The sequence below is a fragment of the Homalodisca vitripennis genome, chromosome 5, assembly GCF_021130785.1.
Source record: "Homalodisca vitripennis isolate AUS2020 chromosome 5, UT_GWSS_2.1, whole genome shotgun sequence".
NCBI classification, from domain to species: Eukaryota; Metazoa; Arthropoda; class Insecta; order Hemiptera; family Cicadellidae; genus Homalodisca; species Homalodisca vitripennis.
The window spans coordinates 176,064,404-176,090,844 of record NC_060211.1 but is presented as its reverse complement, the minus strand read 5'-3'; the positions used below and the strand labels follow the sequence as shown (position 1 = coordinate 176,090,844).

Here is a 26,441-nt window from a genome sequence, read left to right as displayed (position 1 = left end):
CCAAATACATAACTTTAGTATGATATTCCAAATACATAACTTTAATATGATATTCCAAATACATAACTTTAATATGATATTCCAAATACATAACTTTAATATGATATTCCAAATACATAACTTTAATATGGTATTCCAAATACATAACTTTAATATGATATTCCAAATACATAACTTTAATATGATATTTCAAATACATAACTTTAATATGATATTCCAAATACATAACTTTAATATGATATTCCAAATACATAACTTTAATATGATATTCCAAATACATAACTTTAATATGATATTCCAAATACATAACTTTAATATGATATTCCAAATACATAACTTTAATATGATATTCCAAATACATAACTTTAATATGATATTCCAAATACATAACTTTAATATGATATTCCAAATACATAACTTTAATATGATATTCCAAATACATAACTTTAATATGATATTCCAAATACATAACTTTAATATGATATTCCAAATACATAACTTTAATATGATATTCCAAATACATAACTTTAATATGATATTCCAAATACATAACTTTAATATGATATTCCAAATACATAACTTTAATATGATATTCCAAATACATAACTTTTAATATGATATTCCAAATACATAACTTTAGTATGATATACATAACTTTATTATGATATTCCAAATACATAACTTTAATATGATATTCCAAATACATAACTTTAATATGATATTCCAAATACATAACTTTAATATGATATTCCAAATACATAACTTTAACTTTAATACGATATTCCAAATACATAACTTTAATATGATTTCAAAATGCATAACTTTAATATGATATTCCAAATGCATAACTTTAGTATGATATTCCAAATACATAATTTTAATATGATATTCCAAATACATAACTTTAATATGATATTCCAAATACATAACTTTAATATGATATTCCAAATACATAACTTTATATGATATCGATATTCCAAATACATAACTTTAATATGATATTCCAAATACATAACTTTAATATGATATTCCAAATACATAACTTTAGTATGATATTCCAAATACATAACTTTAATATGATATTCCAAATACATAAGTTTAATATGATATTCCAAATAACTTTAAATGGATGAGATGATAGTGAATATGCTTTTAGAAAGTTCCAACAGAATATTGCAATTTAGCTACATTTTTCTTGACAAACGAATTAACCATTTGTATAATATATTTTATAACCCAGAAAAATTCCTCCCCTGTCATATGTCTGTCTAGGACGAAATGAGCTATGGATTTATGCATGAACTTCAGCAAACCCTATTACGTGAGACGTGGCATAGCGCACTACTGTCTTGTCATTTACAGTTTCTGGGAGTTCGTATTTGAGTTCATAAATTTTACTAGTACACAGTACAGACAAAGAGTATAAGGTTTTCAAAATCTTAGAACTTATTTAGTTGTTACACAATTTTTTCGGCGTCTCTTCAAAATAAAAAAAAGATTCACTTGAGATTTTCAATAGAGAATATTTTTTCTCTTCCAGACATTCCTATTATAACAGAGTAACCATGATCAGGTTTACTACTTTTGTAAAAATCTGTTGAGAAGCTTTAGCGAGTGTAGCCTAATGATATAATTTTAACTGATTTCGAGTGAACCTAAAATGGATATATTAGTCCTATTTACTCAATTATTAGCTGTATTATAGTAATATTTAACACATATTACGTCTTGTTTACTACAAACATTATTTTTTATTCATATAATTTTCTATGCATGGCAGGTAAAGGTTTTATCACGTTTAGTGCAACCACAGTAAAAGATGTTGAGGTATCTGCTTTCTAAAAAAATAACGTTATAATGTGCGGCTGGTTAATAAAACGTTTAAGAAACGCGATCTTTTTTTACAACTGTCGTCGTGTACCCGATTGGGTATACGCCGGGCGTAATTAATTGAGGTAAATTAAGTTTTTTAGGTACCGATTGGGGTGCACTGAGAAAACGTTAAAAAAATGAACAAATTGTTTTGTTCAAAATTGCGAATCCTACATACCTTTCTCGTTATACTTAGATGTTTGACTTAGGTGTTTGTTTGTAGTCAGTGTCTTAAGACACTGATTACGGTTATTTGCCATTATTATAGAAAAATTATACAGTACATAAAAAAGTCCAAAAAAAAACGCTGACGATGTGAACGTGTCATAAAGAGGAATTACTGCTTCGTTTTTGCATCAATTAACCAAATTTTTCAACAGATGTTCCAATAATACTTTTATTATATTATAATATAATAATAAATATATTATTTATATATTTATTTATTATTAATATATTAATATATTAAATAATAATATAAATTATATATATATATATAAATATATTATTTATATATTTATTTATATATATATATAATTTATATTATTATTTAATATATTTATTTATATATATATATTATTTATATTATTATTTAATATATTATTTATATATATATATATATATATATATATATATTTTAATATATTATTATTCTTTCAATTGCGGTCCAAAGACTATTTTTATAATACAATTTTTCGTTAGGTTGGTCTAGATCTTAAGTTTACAATAGGATTCTATTCAAATATTTAAAAAAATATTAAAGGATTATTATTAAAATATTTTAAAGTTTATACTTTTGTTTGTACAAAGAGTATGTTACGATAATAAAGGTTGATACCTCACGAAGAAAATTATAAAAAAACTATAGTGTAAATATATATTAACAATATCAATGCATTAATATATACGGAAATATGCTCATAACCACAGCGGCGATTGTGTAGAATGTGTATGGATAAGTGTTTTGGCTATATGTGTATCCTGGAGATTGTAGTAACGTTCTACATCCGGAATTCAATAACACAGGAAATGCCCTTCGAGGAACAGCGCGTGTTACATTACCCTTTACTCCTTTAGCAAATGTGTATCAAGCAAACAGGCATTTGCAAATGAGGGAACACGGTGGTTAGGTCCTTTGTACTACAAGCTTATTGTAACAGTAAACAAAACATTGCCTTCTGTTCCGGAGTACGAGTTACACCCCTGCAGATGCTACCTAAGAAAATGAGCACTTTAACTAAGGGAATATTACGTAATCGATGCATTTTTTGTAGTTGATGCACGTGGAGTATACGAAAATATTATTAGCGGAGTTTAAATAGCGGAGTGTTGGTGTTTATTCCTAAATGTGTTAAATACCGAGATATCCGAAACTTTACGATGAAAGGATATTAGTATAGTTGCTATTGTTATATTTGAAAAAGTAGAATGCATTTTTATGTAGGAGTTGAAAGATATGTTAAGAAGTAAACGAAATAGACTTTCCAGACCAATGTACAGGTATGTATATCTTTACTTCATCGAGGTAGGTAATTCAAACGCTACTACAGCATCGGAAATACTTTAGACCAGAAGTAAATGACAATGTCCATAATTATACAGTTTTTGCTTAATTAGATTCCAGACCAGCATAACCTATATATATATATATATATATATATATATATATATATTTATATATATAATTTCATTAAATTGTATAAGTGGCAATAGCCTAATTTAATTTTCAATCACAAAAAGTACTTGCTCCGCCGGGACTCGAACCCGGATCTCTCACTTGCCGGGTGAATGTGCTACCATTACACCACAGAGCCCTCACTTTTTACGATTCAATTATTTTGTATTTGGCCCTTTCTTTCACATATGTGTTTAAATAACCAAACTAACATATGATCGGAAGACCAAATACCTGTCAAATGACTTTTATTCACTTTCATTAAGTTGTATAAGTGGCAATAGCCTAATTTAATTTCAATAAGCATTGAATCACAAAAAGTACTTGCTCCGCCGGGAGTCGAACCCGGATCTCTCACTTAGCACATTCACCCGGCAAGTGAGAGATCTGGGTTGGAGTCCCGGCGGAGCAAGTACTTTTTGTGATTCAATGTTTATTGAAATTATATATATATATATATATATATATATATATATATATATAGCAGAGTTTGTAAAAATGTTATTCAACATTTTACTTTTTAACTTAGAATCACACACAGAATTTTAAAATACATAGTCAGCCTAACCTTTTTGTTGCCCCCTGTATATATATATATATATATATATATATATATATATATATATATATAAAATATATAATTAAATATAAATACAATATATATATTATAATATATAATATATATACAGGGGACAACAAAAAGGTTAGGCTGACTATGTATTTTAAAATTCTGTGTGTGATTCTAAGTTAAAAAATGTAGAATAACATTTTTACAAACTCTGCTTCCTTTAGCTGCTAGCCGCCAGTTTGTATTTTTATTAATAAGTTATTATCTCTAAATCTAGTCAATTGTTTTGCTATTTGGCTTCCATTTTGTTTATATTAAAGAAAATAAAAAATATTTGTATTATTAAATACTATGTAAACCAGTAGCCAAATTTGGTTTCTTTAGCTTTACTAGTTTTATAGGTAACAATTTGTAAAACAATACAAAATGGCGGTTAACGGCTAATTGAAGTGGAGATTGGAAAAAAGTTATTCTTCATTTTTAGCTTAGAATTACACACACAGTTTGAAAATACATAGTAAGCCTAACCTTTTTGTTACACCCTGTATATTCTCTTTATTGAGAAACCCCCTACTGGAGTACAGGGAATAACTCAGACCGGGAGAAGATTACATGTACCGAAAGTAGATGCGTTTTTAATTAAGATAATTTCTTAGATCGAATATGTATATACAAAAGTTTATATTATTATTAGTACGCAGAATAAAATGTATCGACGCCCTGGAAGCAGCAAAACCCTTACTATGCTTTGGTATAACCTCATCTGAGATATGGACTTATGGAGATATGGCTGTTTGGGATGGATCCTCTGCAGGAAATCTCAACAGAGTACTCCTCCTCCAGAAAAAAAGCTATCCGAACCCTAGCGGGACTCCAACACCAACAAAGCTGTCGAGAAGCATTTAAAACCTTGAGAATTATGACAATCACTGCCCTTTACATACATGAAGTAATACTATATGTTGACAAACTTCGTGTACAAGCAGGGAAAACCCTTCATACACATAACACACGTCTTGCAGGAAATTACACACTACCTCTACATCGGATATAACTTTTCTAGGAAAAACCACCCTACATCGGTAGAAAGCTGAGGAACCTTATTCCACAAACCGTGTAAACCCTGAAGAGAGCAGCCTTGTAAAGATGCCTTGACAACTTCCTGGTGGACCACCCAATGTACTGTATACCAACGAAGAATTCACAGAAATAAATAAAAAAGATTGGAAGCTCTGACATGACTTCTGACATCTCTCATTTATTACTAACATTATTATTCTGTAATTTGTTTATATTGTGACACTTACTTTTCTTGAAGAATATGTTAATAAAGAAATATGATTACGACTATGACTAACTTTTCACCTCTTAAAAATAAACACTTATATAATAGGAACCTCAAACGTTCAAACTTCCATTCAATATTATTAAAGGTATCCTTCTCATTACAACATACGTGCTGCTCCTAATATTAGCGCCTTCAAATAGTGTTTGGCTCTTTAATACACTTAACTGTCTCGTAATTGCAGTTTATAGTGTGCAGGCGCTTTCACAACCTTCATCTTTTGCAGCGCCGCCTGGTGGCGAGTTATGTCCATAGGTATAGCATATGAACCTTCTCCATGGAAAAATACATATACTTACAAATTTTATTAATGATCAGTCAAATAGTTTACGATTCTATTAAGGACATACAGATAAACATTAATTTATGTATATGCCAGATTAAGAAGGATATGCGTAAATCGTAACCTATCCAGTAAAGCCGCGGGTATCTGCTAGTATTTGTATATTTAAAGATCTTACAAAACATGTGCGTTTTTATAACTGATAAGACAATCAATGTTTCATGAGGATATATAATGTTTGTTTCTGTTGCAGGCGATGGACCGCGAGTGCAGTGCCGTGATGTCCGCGAGTGATAGTGTTAGTGCGTGAGCGTGTTCGAGTGTAAGGAAGTGACGATGGACTCGTCACTCGGTCGTCGCAGCGGGGGTGTCATGAGACTCCGGAGGGAGCGTCGTGGGGAGGACTGGAGGGAGTGCAGTACCAGCGAGGAGGAGCGGGAGAGGGAGGTGTACTCGGCCGGGATCGCATCCATTCTAGCGGGTTATGCTCGTAAGTGCAAAGCATTTTAGAAACTCTACAGTAGTTCTTAGAAATTTATTTTCGACGATGGAAGGAATTTGAAGGAAATATAACTTTTCCGGACATTTGTTATCGTTCAGTGAAAAAAAAAAAAAAAAAAACACTAGGTACGTTTCGAGATTTGAAATCTTACCTCTTCTTCAGGTAAATAACTAACCTAACACATAATTACAAACTAGGTTAAAAAAAACAAACCATACCAGAGCGTTTTGACACGCCTAAGTCATGAATCACAACCACCATGTTGTGTGTCAACTTCACTAACTCTAAAACCTGCACTTAATAAAAAATAAAACACAACGCTAATTAATAAAACAGAACAACAGAATAAAGGTCACAATACGCCTGCATTCCTTGACCAACCACTCACAACTGACCAGAGGACATTAGCAAATGGCGTTCGTCACGGCAGAAACAGGATGGCAGCAATAAAAAAGGAAGGGGGAAAGGAACGGGCTTTGGGTATGATTTGTTTATTTTTAACCTAGTTTGTAATTATGTGTTAGGTTAGTTATTACCTGAAGAAGAAACCAGATTGCAGATCTCGAAACGAAGTGTTACTGAGTCTTTGTTTCTGCTATGTTTTACTGAATGATGGAAAATGTCCGGAAAAGTCCTGTTTCCCTCTTCAGTAATGTTCATGTTCCACATACGATGCCACAAAAGAACTATTTGGGATGAGATATACTTATTGGTGAAAGTAAGAAAGAACAATTTACTAGTAGATTGTGGGTGAAATGTTGTGTATTTTGATATTGTCTTAATACAGATAAGAAACATTCATACTATAGTTTAAATTATAAAATATTTAAGCCTCATTATGGTTATCAATATTTATTGAATATATTTTTAAGTGAAACTGCCAGTAATACTTATCCGCTTATAAAGATGCGTTGAGGTTGCATAGATGTGCCTGATTGTCTGAAACGTAACTAATGTCCAACGACGAATTGTATGCCCAAACAGCATCTGGAGACAAAGCTACTTATTACAGGCTGCCAGCTTTTTGATAATTTCATGCTATCCTCCATGTTGATTTTTCCTTTTTTGGTTATTTTTAAGATGGATAATGTCTCTCATAATCCATGGATTAGATGTTACAAAAGTTAATTATGAAAATTATTTAAATGAATATCGGTTATCAAATTGTATGTTATTAAGCGATGAATACGATTTCTGGTGTATCATGAATATACATGAACACATATCATAAGAAATATTAAAACTCATTACTAACGCTAAAAACTCACTAAAAGCTCCTAATATATAAATTTTAACAGATATGAAAACAAGAGGACTTTACAAATTAAAGCTAAAGAAGTTTATTAAAACACAGCCGATTTTTTTTTTTATTTAATTGAACATTCCACAATGTATGGCCTTCTCTAGAATCTCCTAAGGTAGAGATTTGGAACCAAGCAACAGAGAACTGTATAAACGCAAAGTAATATTTTCAAGATGTGGAATATTAGGATGTAGAGTACTTTATGATTGCTTTTGAATACGTAAGTATCACTATCTGACCTTGTACTTTTCACAGCATATGCAGATTGGGTGTAAATTAGGTCATTACGTTGTATTATTAAAGTGTTTACTTCAACATGTGTGATTTTTCTGCGTATTTGAAATTGCAAAACTGTTTGTTTTTTGCGAGTGTATTAAAAATACTCTGTATAGTTATTGTTATAATGCTAAGCTTGGAGGTTATGAACTAACGGCCGCAACTACTGTCTGCTACCAAGTTCTGTTTAATCAAAACGGCTGACAGTGACAATATTAAAAAAGATTTAAGCTGTTTAACCCTCTTTTTATTCATAATCAACAGTCATATTAATTACTATTTTCACAGATCAGTTGATTTTTTATAATTTTCAGGTTTGCATCCGGATTTATAACGAAGGTTATTTTTACGGATTATTATTCCAAATTAAATTGCCAGGGTTGAGTAATTGTTGGTTAATAAGTCTAAAAAGTCAGAGGATTACCAAAAGTCACGTTAACAATAGAATTTTTACTGATATTAATTGGATTACCTCAAGGCTGATAGCTCAAACACTAGCGTTCTTTTTATATTTTTGTTATTTACCCGGAACCCCGAAATCTAGTATTTTTGAACCAACCGTACAATGAATTAATTAAACAGCTAACAACCCAATTAAAAAGATAATTAAATAATTATCCGATTAGGAAAGCCCTAGTTCAAGAAGGATCTGAAACTATTTTTAAATAGCTGAAATATAGTGATATCTCAACACATAATGGTCCCCTAAACTTATTATAAAGGATTTCGAAAATCTGTCTTTATTATCTGTATTTATTTCTGACTGGACTAATTTTCCATTTCAATTAAAATAAAAAGTAAGGCATCTTTTAAAGTAAATTTAAATCAGTCCTTTTTTAATATAGCATAAGGTAAACTATTATATATTGTAAAGTTTACTATTAAAAAATAACAGTGTATAATAAGCCTATAAAACTTGTATAATTTTAAATTTAAAACATGTACAGTTGGAAATACGAATGCTATTCAATCACATCTGTAATGAGTAGTTATATTTATTTTAAAACAATCTATATCAGCTCGATTCACTTGGCCCTGTACTCGGTACTACTTAGAAGTACTCTCTAGAGAGTAAAGGCTACCCTTCTTCCACGTGGAGTCTGGAACTGCTGTTGAGTTCTAGGTCGAGTTCTACTTATTCATGGACGCTGTAATAGAACACTTTATATTGTTCTGTAAGAACGCCCATAATGTGAAATGGAAAGGTATACAGTTTTATCTTAGTTATGGAGTCATTCTTTTTCTAAAGACAAAAGACCATTTGTTTCTAATCATCCTAATGGAAATCACTGGCATTTTATAACTGAAGTTTAGATAATGTTTAATTAGATCCTAATAAAAACTGTTCCATATAAAAGTGACCTCTTTTTACAGTATGTATGTTGTTTAGAAAATGAAATGTTTTTATTGAAACTTTTCACAAGAAAGTGACATTTTTTATTAATAATAAACGTTTCGCTCTCTTAAAGTCACTCACCCTTCATGCATAAACTATAGAAAGTTTATATCCTTATCTACAACAGATTCTAAATAAATAGATCTCTAAATTCTGCTTTTAATTCTTTCATCTTATTGTGGATCATCAAAATTTCCCCCTTCATTACTTGACTTCGGAGTTTGTACCTTAGAGGGCTGTGACCACAATTTTATTTAAAAATATATCAATTTCCCTACCTAATACAGTTTGCATAAAAATCACATTATATTTGAATCCCCAAAGAACTGCAGAAGGAAATGAACCTTTAATTTTAGCCTTCAAAGTAATACCGTACGTTAAATCTAATCTGAAGAGGAAAATTCACTCAAGTAGCCATAAACACCGTTATTCAAGTAATCCGATTTTTAAAAGTAACGAAACGTATATGTGAATATTGTGAGCAGTATACATTTTGTGTCAGAAATAATAGGTGACCGCTGAGCGATCCTGTCCTTGCAAGCAGCCCGCCTGCCGTTGGTGGTGTGTTTGAATTTCACCTTTGAGCCGTTGGTTCTCAGGTTAAGTGTTAGAGGCTTCTTAGCCTTAACTTTTCCAGTTGAAATGAAACATCTTTACCATTTACCGTTTGTACAAGTTCCCACAGTGGCACTCTCTCTCTATATACATATATATAAAAATGAATGTTTGTCTGTGTCCTTTATAGACTCAGAAAGTAGTTGACCTATCATTATTACAGTTTTCTAGTACATACGAGTATATGTATTTTTCTTCATAGAAGGCTTATACAGGGTGACAGTTAAATCTGGAACCTCTTTTTTAATTTTTAAACCACAATATAAAAAAATACCAAAATTCACACGTGCTTACTGGTGATATTGACGCAGACATCTGCCCAATTACCGACCGGATAATCCCTTTGGAGGACGGTCCACAAGGAGTGAGACAAAATTCTTAAATAACAGCATAGGTCAAATTTGGTATCAAATTAAAGGTCTCACTTAGCAGAGTACAATTCCGCAAACCGGATTTCAAAAGGTGGATTCATTCAGTAGTTATAGCTATTTGAATTTTAAAACAATATAAACAATATTAAATTATTAAGTATTACAAAAAAAGAGGTTCCAGACTTGATTGTCACCCTGCATGCTATGCCCGTTGATTTAATTCACAACCAGGCGGAGTTGCAAAATATAAAATTTATCAAAGCGCCTACACATTATAAACTGAAATTACAATACAGGTACGTATATTAAGTAGCCAAATAATATTTGAAGGCGCTAAGTTTTGATGTATATTTGTCTTTAAAATTAATTCCCGGTTGATCTTAAAGCTTCAGTGTTAGACCACTTTATAATAAAGTACATGTACTTGTACAATGGCTATAAACATACACTTTTGACAGATTTTACTTGATCGTGGCAACAAGATAAACTCTACATTGCCGTTGGAATCAGGAAAGCTTACGGAAAGCGTGTGAAGCCGCGGGAAACAACTAGTTTATAGATAAAATGACCTTGTTCTGATTACACAGTATACTTTAGGTGCTACGTAACAATGTACAATGTTATTGGCCGATAATAAAATATTGCAATGGAATCGATGAGTATAAAAATCACATAGTAAAATTATTACAAATGTTGGTGAAAATATGACATGAAATGTAACGATTTCCGCCCAACTCTTGAACATAATAGCGCTGTACTATCACGTGCCCATTAGTGGGCTCATTTGGGGAGAGGAAGGCTCAGATTTATGGCAGGGGCAGTTCCCTCAGAGCGAGCTGCAGCATAATAAAATCATTCCAAAACATTACTGTGCTAATGGTCCCAATAGTAGAACTCCACCACTCGTCATCAAACGCTTCATTTCCGTTTTATTTTACCGACTGCCTGTCGCTTTATTGCGATTTCCATCGCGGGGATAGGCCAGTATCATGTAGCAGCGTTACGGCTAGAATGGCTTTTTACTACCCGTGTTCGTATTAACAACATTACACGTGTTCGGGTCACATTGGTTGATATCCGTGGTTTTTTTGTTGAACGTGATCAGTTCTTTATGGACATAAACAGTGCCGTGTTTACCTTCAGTCCGCAACTCAACAACAATATCACGCTTACGAGTAAATGTTTTTCATTTTCTGCTTGGTATGCATGATGGAAGTCACCAGATTTTAATATAAAAGACATTTTTATTTCTTCTACAATTTAAGTTATTATTAAAAACGCTTTCGCCGGTTAGGGCTTCATCAGTTATTGTTAACAGAAAAACATATGCATAAAATAGAAAAATAAACATATGATGAAATAGTTACAATAATATTTAAAACTAATTGTGCAGACAAAAAACTAAAATATTATTTACAAAAAAATAGTTTGCAATTCATAATTTTTGAATGGATTTCTTCTTTTACTAATAGTAGAAAAATATCACTGAAATTTACAGAAGGTTGGGAAATACATTTATCTTTCAAAACTTTCATACATGCACTTTCAATTTTGTTTCTTTTATACAGGAAGATATTTTTTAAATGACACCTAATGATTCAAAATTTATATGGTGATTTTCCTTTATAGCTTCTTCAATTAATATAGATTTTTCAATGTTTTCATTTTTATAATTATAAATATGTTCTTTAAGCCTCGTTTCGTATTCCGTGTAGTCGTATATGTACTGCCACTATATGTAGTTGTGTGTGGTTATGCGTTGTTTTCGTAGTTTTAGAAACAGCATGAGTATCATATAGAAAATACAAAAGAAATCACTTACCGACCCAAAATAGACAATAGACAAATTAATGCTTTATTTAAAGAATCTTTACAATACTTTTATACATTCCAAGAGCTCACAGAGCTCGCGCGGAAATACTATTAACATATGAAACAAAATTATTTACGACATACAATATTAGTTGTCAGCCAGTCTCGTAACAATTATTAGCTCGTCATTATATCAACATTTTTAACTTCTAACTTTTAACAAAGTAACAACAAGCATTTTCTATGTTTTACAGAACAAGTATCTGAACAGTAAATTTCGTGGCAAATTATTTAACTACCAATTTAAAAAAAAATATCAACAATAAATAAATAAACTAGTATTAAAAATCAACAGTACATTTTTTAAAGCTACTTCTAACAAAAACATCTGCAATAAATAAACAAATACAAACCAACAATAATATACAGAAAACAACTACAGTTTCAAAACAATATACAATAAATTCTAACAGAAATATCAACAATAAACCATATATAATTAACAATTCAATAAATATATATTTTTAATACGAACAAAGTTTAAAACGATTTCCTAATTATGACATTTTGTCGATACACAAAATATATAAGCTATGCTTCTGAGATGCAGACTAATACCAATACTATATATTAATTTCGTTATTGAGAATTGCGCTCTTAACTTTCATTTTAAAACGAGGTTTCCCCTCATTTAGAATGTTCTTACTAAAGTGTACAATAATCTTATCGAAATTTCTTTTCCAACAAAACAAAAACTGTCTTCTACAAAATTCTTTTTCTGAAATTGGGCGTTGAAATAGTAATGAATTGCGAAGCCAAAAACTTATGTGTATGCAACAAACCAGTCAACAAATACAACTGATCAATTGTGAGATAATCATTCTGCGAAAATAAATAAGACGTACTCTCTGATTTTGTTATAAAATGGATAGTTCTTATTGCAAACCTTTGTATCATTAAAATTGATTTTAATACTGTAGGGTAAGTCCCCCCACAGTGAATGATGCCATAACGAGCTGTACTTTCGAAGGGAATTTAAATGCTCCTTCCTTACAAAATTTCCTTATATAATATAAAGCATAATTGATTTTTTTGAGTTTTGATTCCAAGTACTCCACATGTTTATTCCACTTTAACTTACTATCAATAAAAACGCCTAAATACTTAACTGAGTCAACAAATCCAATATTTTCACATGTACATTCATATAAGCATTGGTGATTGTGACAGACTAATTGAAATTCTAACGTGAGATTATCTACATCTCATGAATAACCAGTGAACAAAATACATTTAGATTTTGAATTATTTATCAAAAGCCTGTTTGATATTAACCAATTTGAAATAACCTCTAGATCTCTAGTTATTTTAGCTTTAAGGGCATAGCGGTTCACAGCTTAACACACAATAGCTGTACCGTCTGCATAGGCAAATACAGAAGAATTCAATGGAATACTCAATAAATCATTGATATAGATCAAAAACATCAACAAAATAAAATTATTATAAATGGGATATACAAGATTTTGCATAGCATGACATCCTATAAATAGGATATTTGACTCCGCACAGTCAAAAAATTTAAAAACAAAATATAAGCTAAAAAATAAAATAACTGTTATAAATCATGTATAGCCTACAAGGCATAATATACAAATTACGCTTTTTATTTTAGGCACGATTTAAATTATTTTTAACATAATTTTCTATAAAAAAAATATGAACAAGAAATGTATTACAGGTGTGTAAGCTAAAATGTAATTTACAAGGTATAATTTAAAACAAATTAATAAGTAAGAAATTGATAATGTACAACATATGGTTTTATTTGTTATTAGAATTTATTAAATACTATCCTGTACAAGATATTTAGTGAATTTGAAAACTTGTAGAAGCCCTGATGAATTATACAGTTATATTTCGCCTTGTTTGTCTCAAAAGTATTGACCAATAAGGGCTCTCTTAACGACATAAAATAACTGGGCGTTCGTCCATTAGAAGGGTCAGACTAACTAAAACTTAAACTAAATTTAATAGTAGCTACTAGTAATATAGTAGCATAGCTACTCAAAATTACAAAAAATTTTTGATGTCAAATTAAGTAAGCCAGATAGAGGTTTAACACTATGCAGTCTTGAAAGGAGTAAAACACCCTACGCTGTTTGGTCTTGTAATCAGACCTATGCAAAAATGTTCAAGAAAAGAGTATAAATTTTGACTGCTGTTATTAAAATAAATAGGATTTCTAATTAATTTATAACGACCAGTAATAAATAATTCAAAATTTCAGTTCCACTGCAAATAATGAGGAAGCAGGATAATGAATTGACCACAGTGATGTTGTCATCTATTGGATAAAATTTGCGATATTTCCTCATTTGTTCAGCATTAAGGAAATGCTACACATGTTTTATTTTGTGCACAATTATACATATATAATGTGAAAACCAAATTATCTTCAACTTATTTACCTGAGGGTCTGATTTCAAAATAGCCCAAGTTTCTGCTTTTTGTAGCCTATTTGTATAAGTTTCCTTGTGAAGTAATAAAAAAACATAAAATTTTATGTATTCAGGGTAGGTGTCTTAATAGGCTTTGACTACGCCACTAAAAAAGCAAAACCAATTGCATTACCTTAAATTTGAAAATGTTTTTCAAAATTATGATGTCCGAAACAAACAATCATATTGAGTGAAGTGTGGTTTCACAAAGGAAATGAAACAATGCCGAAGCACAACGTAAAACTCCAAGTTGATTTTGACAGGAGAGTTGACATTATGACTAAGTATGACATTGCTCGCGGGTAGTTTTTTATTCTGGGTAACTGACAGCCTGGCCTGGCCATATGGTTGTCGTTGGGGGGGGGGGGGGGGGAGTATGGCCGTGGGCAGACAGTGATGGGTAGAATGTTGTATGAGGTTACATTTACAATATGCCCGTGTCTGTGTTTGTGTCTCTCTCTGTCTCTCTCACTCTCTCTACCTCTCCTGTGTTCGGCACGCCTCTTCAAATGTCTGCCCTTCTTCACGTGCTTGCGTTCAATTAATAATTGCCTAGCAACACGCCGGCGTCCCTAGCAACCGCTGGGATTATAACTCGGAATATCTTAGCTCCCTTTATTGCGCGTTTATTTTGTGCCAATATTGCCTCTTCAAGTAACGTTGTTAAAAACTGCTATGGAAACACCGGGGGACTAGAGAACGTGGGAGGGCCATCATTTGACTTTCCTCTTGAGGTTTCTAAAAGCTACGAAAATGTTATTGCCAAGTGGACAGTTTAATCGTATTTAAAATTATTATAACTGAATTCCAATAGAACATGGCGAATGGGATTATTTACCATTTATTGTTGGCAATACAATTCGCTTCAAATTGTTAAATAGCTTTGATGTAACTTATTAGTTAGGACAACATTTTAAGTTTACAATAATTTAAGTATATAAGATTATTATAATTAAAATAAAGCTAAGGGTTAATGGAAAAGAAAGATATGAGTACAACACACAGATAGTATGTCAGATAGTATATAAAACAATAGTACTAGGGCATACACAAAAAACTTATTTAACATATTGCGATACATTTTTTAGCGTATGCATATTCTTATTCAAGCCAATTAAAAAAATAAATTATTAAAATCACATAGAAGCAAATTTTGTTTTTAATTTGAATACTATTCAGTGAGTAAAAATACTAAACATATTATAAACTATTTTTAAAATAAGACACATTATTGACTTTTTACTGCAGTTTAAATTCATATCTGTATATTAACCTAGCGTATATATCCATTAATGGCTTGTACAAGTATATATACGGTAACTAACCTATCTTCCTAATAATAATCCCTTCATGGGTTTTGACGTAATATTACGTTCATAGCGTAAAAGTGTGCCACTGACGTAATATTACGCATCTTTATATTGTTTCTGTTTAATTCCTTTGTCTGCCGTAATATTGGAACCGCGCGTCGCGCATGTAGTTATAGCGTTTTCTACTAGGTGTCAGCACTTCTAGTTTTTGAACCTTGGCGAGTTCGCCGTAGACACACATTTTGCATAAAAAAGTGTATATCTAATCCTACAGACCTCAACAAACTCACCAAAAGAACATAATTTGTGCTACAAAAACAAAAGCGTTGAGGGGTTACTAAAACAAAACATCAGTATGTTTCAGAATGCAGTCTAGCTCTAGATTTGGCCTCGTATGCTACAGATTTACTCTGTAAAGACTCATATGACTTGTACCCTAGGATATTTATGAGCAGGTTCTCCCACACTCAGTGGTTTCGAAATGTAAATTTAGTAATGTTTACACAGCCTCAATGACACCAAGTGATGTATTTGTTGAGTTTCTATATTTTATCCTGCTACCAACCTCATTCATAAGAGAAAACACTTTGAAAGAAGCAGTGTGCTGAGTGATATTATTTGTTTTAATTAAATTTATCTCGTAAATTCAGCGCACACATCACATTCCACGTTTGCATTTTTAATTAATTTATTAAAACTACGGGTTCGATTTATATTCAACAAACTTACTTGATAAATTAATGCAGTATTTTAAAAATTGGACGTCAGAACGAGTGTTAACGACTCAAAGCAGAAATTAACAACGTCAAGGAAAATCATGCACTCAATGAAGCAAGAACCTTATTGCCACATCAAAGGAATAAAAATGGTGGTTTATTTCGAGTAGATAAAACTGTGGAAAGAACTTTACAAAAGGAAACTTTAATTTTGTGAACACCCACGCTTCTATTTAATTCGCCTCTGTTATTACCGTTAATAGTTTATTTACGACATATGGTTTGAAAGGATAATATTATAATATACACCAATTCTTGTTGTTATCAAACTGAAGATTTTGGTAATGAATTAGAAATCATTAAATGTATTGCTCAAAATAATAGATAAAACCCAAGCATGATTGATTTGTTTTTTGAAGAACCACAAAAAGCAATAAAATAAGAATAAAGATGTATTAAATGCATTCAATTAGTCGATATACCTAAACTTAAAAAATAAGAAGTCTCTGTGTTATTATTGGAATCAATTTATCACTTGGTTTATTGACATTTTTTAAATTAACTTTTTAGGCCTGATAAAAATATAATCACACATTGTCAAGTTTAAAGCACAGTTTGTCTTGATAACAGTCCGCCTACGTGGAAAGCAGAGAGAAACTCAAGATTGAAAATGAAATTTTAATAACCGGGGTAGCAGAGGCGAGGCTGAGTAACTATATTCAAGTGAAGAATTTCTGGAAATTTACGGTGATGGATTGGTTTTTTTTTAGTTTTGTTGGACTTTATACTCATTCCTCCATAGAAGTTCAAAGAGCCTACAGTTCCAATTAATACTTCTACCTATATATCTAATTATCAGAATAAATTGTTCAATGCTGACAATAAAGCAGCTCGCTGGTGAGAAAATGCATATCTGCCACAAATTACTGGAACTCCACATTGTATAATATGTAGACAGGGCAACATAGTGTGGGCAACAATGTGCAATAACCATTAGTCATGCCTTCTTGTGTAAATATTACAAGTAGACTTGAATTACTGTCTTAACAGAGGGGGTTGTGAAATATTGTAGGAACAATCCAAGATATTGTGCCTGGGTGTACTGTACAGAATGTGTTGAACTAAATATATCATAGAGTAAATATAACTCGAAATATAATTTTTATAAACTAGTAATTAAAAATTATAAAGAGCATCATATATTTAAACAATTACAATTTTTTCATGTACAATAAACGTGTAATACTAATATATATATATATATATATATATATATATATATATATATATTTTATAGATGCATATACAGTGCTTAATATTTGTTAATTAATTCTAAAAAAGGTACTAATAACTTAATTGAATTCCACAGCACCGTATTCCTAATATGGAGGATTACTGACAGTGGAAACTAGTACCTCAGATAAAAAAACACACTTGTCGAACTCTTACCTCAAACCATAAAGATCACTTGTCATGAAAACTAGTATCTTAAATCAAAAGCTTCAGATTCATGATAACTAGTACCTTGAATCACAAAGTTCATATTCCTCAGAATTAGCAATTTAAATCACAACAGCACTTTTTGTGGAAAAAAGTATCTTGATCACAAAGTTCAGATTCATGATAACTAGTACCTTGAATCACAAAGTTCATATTCTTCAGAATTAGCAATTTAAATCACAACAGCACTTTTTGTGGAAAAAAGTACCTTGATCACAAAGTTCATATTCCTCAGATTAGCATTAAATAACATAAACTAGTACCTTGAATCACAAAGTTCATATTCCTCAGAATTAGCAATTAAATCAAAATATCACTCAAAACTAGTACCTTCAATCACAAAGTTCATATTCCTCAGAATTAGCAACTTAAATCACAAATATCACTCACCGTGGAAACTAGTACCTTCAATCACAAAGTTCATATTCCTCAGAATTAGCAACTTAAATCACAAATATCACTCACCGTGGAAACTAGTACCTTCAATCACAAAGTTCATATTCCTCAGAATAAGCAATTTAAATCACAAATATCACTCACCGTGGAAAAACTAGTACCTTCAATCACAAAGTTCATATTCCTCAGAATTAGCAACTTAAATCACAAATATCACTCACCGTGGAAACTAGTACCTTCAATCACAAAGTTCATATTCCTCAGAATTAGCAACTTTAAATCACAAATATCACTCACCGTGGAAACTAGTTGTCAATCACAAAGTTCATATTCATCAGAATGAGCAACTTAAATCACAAATATCACTCACCGTGGATAACTAATACCTTGAATCACAAAGTTCAAATTCGTGAGAACTAGCAATTTAAATCACAAACAGCACTTTTTGTGGAAAAACTTATCTTGACCACTAAGTTCAGATTCATGATAACTCACAAAGATCACTTACCTTGAAAACAATCACAAGAAATCCCCGAAATATATTTTAAAAGGAACTTTATTAAGTTATTATCGTATGAAGATAAAAATAAAAGTCCATTAGAAACTTTCTATTATCATTTTAGTGGGAGATCCGGTCGACAGATGGTCCTGGGGGTTAGACTCTGAATCTGAGTTACCGCGGGTTCAAATCATGTTTGTGACCGGTGCAATTTTTACGCAAAAATCTAAAAAGGTGACAGGCCTTAAAAAAAAAAAAAAAAAAAAAAAAAAAAAAAAAAAAAAACGTTCCATTGAAACTCAGTATCGAATCTCGTAAAATATAGTTACGGAACTCTTAAACAGATCCGAAACCAAGATCGATGATAATCAATAATGTATTTTATACCGAGACGTATAATGAACTGTGATCTCTTGTTTCTCCTTCAAATGGCGTTAAACCATGTGGACAAACAACCACATGTAACTGACTGCTACGAGTAATATGAGTTAAAAACCACGAAGATCAAGTAAGAGATAAATTGGCTACATTTATTCCTAGGAGTACCTTCAACTGTTAATTGATAATTCCATAACAGTAATAACGTTTCTATTTCAGTGGAAAGAGGGTGGAAAAAACTGACAGAGCAGTTTATTATACGAAACTGTCATCAGCTCCAGAACCCGGAGTTATCCTACAGACTTATTCCACACGACTCTCAGAGAGTAGGCTACAGGCTAGTCTCTGAAATAAATAATTCAACACGCTTATCACATAACAAGGCAGGTCAGAGTATCACTATAATTTATGGTGACGATTGGATTCTCTTAGATAGTGTCCATTTACTATCTAAACTTCTATCCCCTGAGCACAAACATATAAATAAACAAGTCCACAGTGATGATTACTGTCACTTTGTTAATACGTTTAAGTTAGGTTTTACCGCAATAAAAAAAATCTTTTATACAGCAATTTTTATATTTAACTAAAAATTATAATACTCTATTAAAACACTAGAATACAAACTAAAATTAGAATATAATAAAGATACTATTCATACACGTAATGTAGTCTGCCTTATATAATATAATAGAATATATTATTATTATTATTTATATTATTATTGTTATTGCATGTTATTATAATATTATACATTAACTTATTATTATAATATAATGTATATTATAATATATAATATAATACATTATCTTATAATATTACAGATGTAGGGAATTATACTAAAAAAATTCTTATTATTGGATAAAAACGATTTATATTGTATCTATTTAATTGTTGTAACACCTTTATTTAACACTTTTGAAAACCTTGGCGTAGGTGCATGATCAGTGTCTTTGAATTTGTTAAATGATTAGTTCTTTGGTAAATATTAATATGTCATATATTATAATTTCATCCCATGCTGAATAAAATTCGTTATATGTAGTGTTTTTCTTACACTGACAGTGAACATATTTACTGTGCAAACGTTTGCACACTATGTTAAAAGCTCACGCACTCTTGTCGGATGTAGGATAATTATGAGATTAAGAGGAAGTTTATTTGAATACGAAGTTCTCGTGCCGGCTAGCCGTCCGCGTTTCTTTCATGTAAGACAGGACGAGAGCAGTTTCCTAGACTTCAATTGCAAGGGGAATCATTACAGTCTGCACTCTAGTTGTTAACATTACTGAAGTAATTATTTAATTATATAGATATTTACAGTTCATTTTTGTAATATCATTATATATAAAATAGTATTGTTTAAGATAACATAGTTGAAATATGATGGATCGACTGTTAATTTAACAACTTGTATCTAATACAGTTAGATTTTCATCTCATCCAAGTCGCATTCATTGGGTAGGTCAACGAAATACTCGAACACCAAAAAGTGTATAGATGATAAGTATCATTTTTTTTTAAATTAAATAGCACACAAGAAAAGAAACGATTACTTAAATAGCTGCCAATGTGGTCCTGATTAAAAATTTGAGTTTTCTGGTTTCGCATCACTATACATCAAGAAGACGAAATTGTTTTGCTTTATTTTATATAGGATTTTTATTCAGCTTTGCGGAGTTAACGTGTCAGTCTGTTGGAGACCATATTGGACTTGCAGTATCTCTTTTCGGAGTATACCACAGTCTGGTAAATTGTTTAAGAGAAAGGCGTATAACTAATACTATTTTAAAGGTCCAAAACTTCTTCCGTAAATATTTATATATAATCTCTCATTCGCTACAGTTTTGAATATAGGTTCTAATGGCAAAGCCCAAGAAATACAGTGGTGTTAAATTTCAATACTTTCAAGAAAACTTTAATTTCCATTGGAGTACGCCACACCACCTGTAGTAACAGGCTTTGCTGAGGTTGCATCAAAAATTTCAAATCTACAGTTCATTTCATTCTAGAGATATCCTACAGATGGATAGACGGAAAGATAGTCGTACACAAAATAAGTTGACACGAAAATGGCGCATCTTAGAATTAATTCTTATGAAAATGAAGTTTCATGCAAAATTTATTCTTGCTCGACGTAGCTACATGATACATTCAAATTTTTGTTTATTAAATCGGGTTCCCTATCAGTGTTAAAATAATCAAAGTATACACAGAAAGCCACTATAAAATTATATTCAATGCGTTGGAACAGTTTTGCTACATTTGTTCATATGTCACATTTTTGAATTGCTTACGAGTGTATTGAGTTTGCTTAAAAATGTATTTATTCTGCTTTGCAACTACTATCAATGGTTACCCGTAAGATCAATGTAAAAATACTCGGCAACACTCACCCAAATCCAATAGAATGATATGCATCATCATCGAACTCGATGTCCCTCACATAGAAATGGTGCTTTATGCACAATTTAAAGTCTATCGATTCGTTTTCGAGTTACGGTGTGGACAGATATACAAGAATTTCCAGCCCCAAGAGTGATAGGCTTCGCTACCGCTCAGCCAATATGACTGATGTGGTTAAAGTAAGTTCTTGACACAGACGCTTAGAAGAGGAAGGGAAATTTTGGGCTATAATTGGTTTAGGATTTTCTACGTAATGTCTTTGTCAAAGATGTGTTATAGAGTTCATTACTTAGATATGCTGGAAAATTTCACAACATAATATTTAGGAATATTAGATTAGTGGTAACTTTTTATTAGATATGATCTCTATGTTACTGAATGTGCTCTACTTTGAGGATTAATGTTAAAAATGTACTAAAGCAAAATCGTGTTTAGGAGGAGACCCGTATCTGGCCAGCGAGGAGGTGCCAGTGACGGAAAGGAGACCTCCCAGCGGGTCAAACTCACCCACTCTACCGGCACACTACAGACATGCTAGCCCCAGCCGGCAGGCATCTCCCTATCCAATTGGTAATCCTCTCCTCAGAAATCAGATCATATTTTAGACACTTTTATTTTTAAGGGTACCTAAAAGGGATCAATATAAATTACTTACAGATTAAAGAGTTGGATTACGTTAACGATTTGTCAATATTAATGATTTGAAACTGATTTACAGAATCAACCAACTTAACGTCAGGGACCTCTACGCCGGTGAACCCCAGCTTGAGTCCACGGTTCGCCAGCCGCCCCACCACGTACAAGAAACCTCCCTCGCTGAACCCGAGCAAGAGTAGCACCGGCACCATCGGAAGTCGGCGTAAACAACACGTGACGTCATCGTCCAGCATGACGTCATCGGCCAGTTCTGACAACTGCTGTCAGAGTGACGTCACTTACCCAGAGGTTGAGGGCCGGGACAGGAGGAAAGACCTGGTGGAAGGTAAGATTCGGTGAATTAGGCCGGTTAGATTGGTAGCACTGTTGTGGTTTATTGCAAGACCACAGAGCATTTTGAAGTTATATTCACAATGACGTTCTCAGATGGACGTAATATACTATTAAATATGGTTATAATACTTGTAAAGGGAAGGATAATAGGATGTAATATATTTATCAGAGTTATAGTTTACAAAACAATGGAAAGGCAGTCGCGGGACTGACCGACAGAAGTGACTACTTCTTACTACAGGGCTCTGAATATAGCCTACAGGTATATCTTGAAAAGGTATGTTTGCTAATGATCAAATAGTTGTTTTTTCTATCTTTCAATAATATGAAAGAATCAACAAATTGAACATAAAACTGTTTTATATTTTCTATTTATTTTATACATATGTTTGTAATATTTAAAATTTTCATATATTATAATGATCACTGACTTCTATATATTAAAGTAATATATATATATATATATATATATATATATATATATATAAATTATCATCGTTTATATTGTTGTCTACAATTTGGTCTGTATCATTTTCACTTCAATCTCGTATTTCTTAATTTTAAATGTCATTATATTCTAAAAATTAAATTATTGATTTATAATAACTGAAATAAGAAACAAAAATTATAATAAAATCTTGTTAAATATCTTGTAAGCACAACATTTACTGTTGTTTCATATATCGTTGTACTTATATTTGTATCGTTTGAAATTGTTGGATTTTATTTATCTTTTAAAAAATAAATGAATGTTTTTGACGTTTCTTTAGGAATTCTTAGGAAATTTGTATTAAATTTGGATTTTACGTAGTTTATTTTCTAAGTAAATATAAGGTAAGGCTCAGTGTAACTGAGTAAAGGTTATAATTACAATCAACAGAAAGATTGATTTTCTTCCGGCATTAAATTACACTGCGACTTTGTTACATAGAAAAGATCTAATCAATTTATTTCTAATCCTCTCATTTAAATCTCGTCAGGGCAAAACTAGTAGTGAACTGGAATAGGAATTAATATTAACCGTGTTGAAATTCAGTTTAGAACCCGATGAGCTTTAAATACTGCTGTTAAATGATCCAGTAAGTTAATTAAATTTACGTTGGATTCATTAATAAACAAATTAGTAGTTCGTAGATTTATCCACACCAGTATTTAACCATATATTCCAGTATTTTTTTAACAAATGTTTGGAGTTGGAAGCGTTTTAGTGTGTTAAAGTTATCTTTACTACTAATAGCAAAGTATGAATTGATTTTGTAAATTTTAACATCTATTACATTGGAGCTTAAGTTAGTATATCTTGAAAAATTGCATAACCAAGTAAAGTCTGCAGAAGCAGGGTTGGATCCAGACGATCCGTTATTTCGGAAAACATTTACGTCAACAATAATATAAGTAAACTGATCGAACAGCTAATCGTTATAAAACACTACTAGAATATAGAATAGTTTTGTTATTTTCCTTATAATATATTATGTTGTATGTTATTGCGGTTTATATTTCCCTTTACATCTCTCCTAGAAGTTTTTTTATTAACGGCAACTTTTCTTAGTTCAGATCAGATGCTAATATAACGGGTTTTTAACGTTTCGATTAAGCTGTCATTCTATTTTTAATGCATGTAGAAAACATAAAATGCGTAACGCGAAACGAAGGTTTTTCTTCCGTGCAAAACATACATCCATAGCTCGCCAAAAAAAGTAATCACTTCAACAAGGACCGACAGTAATCTCGCACTAGCACGGCTGTATAGCCACTGAACGGAGAGACGCCCTCCCTTATCAAAATGCCCGCGATAGTCACGCCCCTAGCGGCTACAGAGCGAACAAGCGGGCCGTTACGTTCCGTGACGTGAAATGAAAGTTTTTAGACCATGCAAAATATACATTCATATCCCGCCATAAAAGAAGTAGCCACTTCAAAAAACATTTGGCACACAGACCAAAAGAGATAAAAAATACATTTATTATATATTGTAGTTCGTAACATGTGTAGTGATTTCAATCGTTCAAAGAGGTCCTGAACCACAGCCTCTCGTTTGTAATTATAACCTATTTGGCCAACTTTCAGGAGCATCGAGAGTGCAAAATACTTAATGGTTTCTAGGTTTATCCAGGAGTAATGTTTCCAGTCTTTAGAACCTCTTCTGCCATGCATTTCCTGGATTCCAGGATCACTCTGTCACTAAAAGCTTTTTTAATCTAGTTGTTTTAGCTTTAAAGAGATTTACCATGCTATATAATGATATTATAACTTAAAATAAAAACAAAAATCTTTCAAATTTTAATGTTGATTGTTTCCATTTCAGGTTAAAAAAATTTTTACCAATAAGCAAACATATTGTAGTGAAACAGTAGTCAAGATTATTCCTCCGTTTTATTACTAAAGATTTTTATGTTGTATTTGTGTTTATAATGGTTTATAAAGGTTTAGCAGTGTTTTAGAGTTCTGCAGAGTTATGTGTCCACGGACCTCTAAGTAAATGGAATATGACTTTAAATATGTTACACCTTATAAAGTGGTACGTACTGTGTTAATACTTAACTGAAACGGTTTTTAAAAGAATAACTGTCCCAGATTAAATTCAATTTTTAAATGAAGTAGATCTACTATGAACTAATGAATAAAACTACTATTGTTAATTTGTTTTGTTTTATAAAATGGATAAGTACAAACAATAATAATAAAATATACATCTAGCAAAGCATAGCTGGATTTTATATATATATATACACACATATTAAATGAGTGCAGTAAAATACTATAAGGAAATCTTGTTCTTATGATTCATATCATATCCCAAAGTAAATTAAATTACTTTTGTTGGTCTTGACCTTTTAGAAAGATTCTCTGTTCAGTTGTGTTCGTATGGATATTAACTCTTAGCGTTTAGTTTAGTTCTAGAATGCAATATTATTATTAAACCTTGGTAAGGTACAAATTTTTCAATTCTATTCTTTATTTTGACAAATATCTATTCAAATAATTGTAGTAAATAATGATTATTCAGAAAAACATCGTTAATAAATCTAGTTAATCAATTAAATAATTGTTTCTATAACTTGAAAATTAGTTTTAGAATTTGAGCTTTTCAAGTATTGTATAAGCTTAAGATTACGCTAAAAGATTTTTTTAAAGAGTAATTGAAATGTCCATTTACATCCTTGAATTTCTTTATTAACGTATGATATATCACATGGAAATACTGATTGGTACAAATGACCTTGTATAGTCGTAACCAGACTTAATCGATTGGATTTTACCATTACTGTGATGTGTCTCCTAATATTATACTATTATTTGCCAGGGAATATTACGAAAAAATTAGAAATGTCTATATTTATTATTTCAATGTTAAATGATTAAATACTAGCAGCGTGGATTATGGGGTTTTAAATTGTTATGGTAACAAAAAATAAGATGTGATATTTCCTTAAATAACATTAAGTTTTACAGTCCTTCTTATATTTAATACGTTTTTCTTTCAATTGATATCATGCTAAAAACTAAATTATTAATAATGGATTGTTCTTTCTTTATCTGTCATTCAGTGTTTCATTGCTATGTATATTATTTTTTACAAGTTATATATAATTTCCCCTTCTTATTAGATTGAGACGGAATTCTTTGACAGTGCCGTTATTTATCACTGCGGAGAGCAACTATTCACAAAGTGGGAGGATGGGGTGGGCCATGGAAATTCAAAGTTTGGAAGATGATTTGAACG

The 26,441-nt window shown here is 31.2% G+C and overlaps 1 protein-coding gene across 1 annotated transcript in view; it reads left to right on the top strand.

Moving 5' to 3' along the window:
• Nucleotides 1-6,000: 6,000 nt before the first annotated feature.
• Nucleotides 6,001-26,441, top strand: part of LOC124363745 (teneurin-3-like) — an 807,778-nt gene continuing 787,337 nt past the window's right edge. The window contains exons 1-3 of the mRNA XM_046819007.1: nt 6,001-6,233; nt 22,160-22,294; nt 22,443-22,706. Of these exons, the coding sequence (XP_046674963.1) occupies nt 6,080-6,233; nt 22,160-22,294; nt 22,443-22,706 (553 nt within the window). The 5' untranslated portion in view covers nt 6,001-6,079. The remainder of the gene's footprint in view (nt 6,234-22,159; nt 22,295-22,442; nt 22,707-26,441) is intronic.